Source organism: Eimeria mitis, genomic scaffold (assembly GCF_000499745.2).
Source record: "Eimeria mitis Houghton genomic scaffold, Emh_scaff3680, whole genome shotgun sequence".
Taxonomy (NCBI): domain Eukaryota; phylum Apicomplexa; class Conoidasida; order Eucoccidiorida; family Eimeriidae; genus Eimeria; species Eimeria mitis.
In genome coordinates, this window is record NW_013572022.1 from 1 (window position 1) to 1,036 (window position 1,036).

Genomic DNA, 1,036 nt, shown 5'->3' on the forward strand with positions numbered 1-1,036 from the left:
GCAGCAGCAGCAGGAGAGAACAGCAGCAATGAAATGCCAACGAATACGCGGAGTCTGCAGCAGCATATTGGAAACCAAAAGCAGCAACTTGAGCTGCTGCAGCAGCAGCAGCAACAGCAGCAGCAGCACCTCTCACTCCTGCAACAGCAGCAAAAGCAATTGGCTGTATGGCAGCAGCAGCAAGAGCAGCTATCTCTCTTACAAAAGCAGCAGCAGCAGCAGCTCATACTTTTGCAGCAGCAGCAACAGCAGCAGCAGCAGCAGCAGCAGCAGCAGCCTAGGAGAGCAAAGACAGGCCCATCACTCCTCGCCGTGGGTCACCGCCTGAGCAGCAGCAGCACGAGCAGCAGCAGCAGCAACAGCAGCAGCAGCAGCAACAGCAGCAGCTGCAGCACAGTATTTAGCTGCGCAAGAGAAGCAGCAGCAGCAATCCCCGTGTATCCTTCAGCAGCTCTCCGCAGCCGCCGCTGTGTTGTTATCCCACCAACCCCAGCAGCTCGCCGTCCTGCTGCTGCTGCTCCTCCTGCTTTTTATAAGCAGCAGCACGAGAAGCAGCAGCTGCTGCAGCAAAGAACAAAGCAGTTGCTGCTGCAGCAGCAGCAGCAAATCAAGCAGCAACGGATTAACCTACAAAGACAGCAGCAACACCTGCAGCAGCTCCTCGCTCACAAGCAGCAGCTGCTGCTGCAGTCTCAACGAGAAGATCAGCAGCAGCAGCAGCAGCAACAGCTGCTGCTGCTGCAACAGCACCAGCAGCAGCTACTGTACCACCACCTTCAGCTGCAAAACCTGCAGAAACAGCAGCAGCAGCAGCAGCAGCAGCACCAGGAGCAGCAGCAGCAGCAGCAGAAAGGCACCTTTGGAGGCTCCCACGGGTATTTATCCATGCCGCAGCTGCAGCAGCTTCACACGCAGCAGCAGCAGCAGCAGCAGCAGCGGCAGGAGCTGCATCAGGAGGAGCCGCATTTGCTGCTGCAGCAGGGCGCAGTATCCGAAACTCCTAGCAGCAAACAAGAAGGACTGCAGCAGCAGCAGC

At 57.5% G+C, this 1,036-nt stretch overlaps 1 protein-coding gene across 1 annotated transcript in view; it reads left to right on the top strand.

The window, feature by feature from the left end:
* Window positions 1-33: 33 nt before the first annotated feature.
* Window positions 34-1,036, top strand: part of EMH_0068430 (uncharacterized protein) — a gene marked incomplete at both ends in the record, with an annotated part of 2,391 nt that continues 1,388 nt past the window's right edge. The window contains one exon of the mRNA XM_013498741.1: window positions 34-987. Within this exon, the coding sequence (XP_013354195.1) occupies window positions 34-987 (954 nt within the window). The remainder of the gene's footprint in view (window positions 988-1,036) is intronic.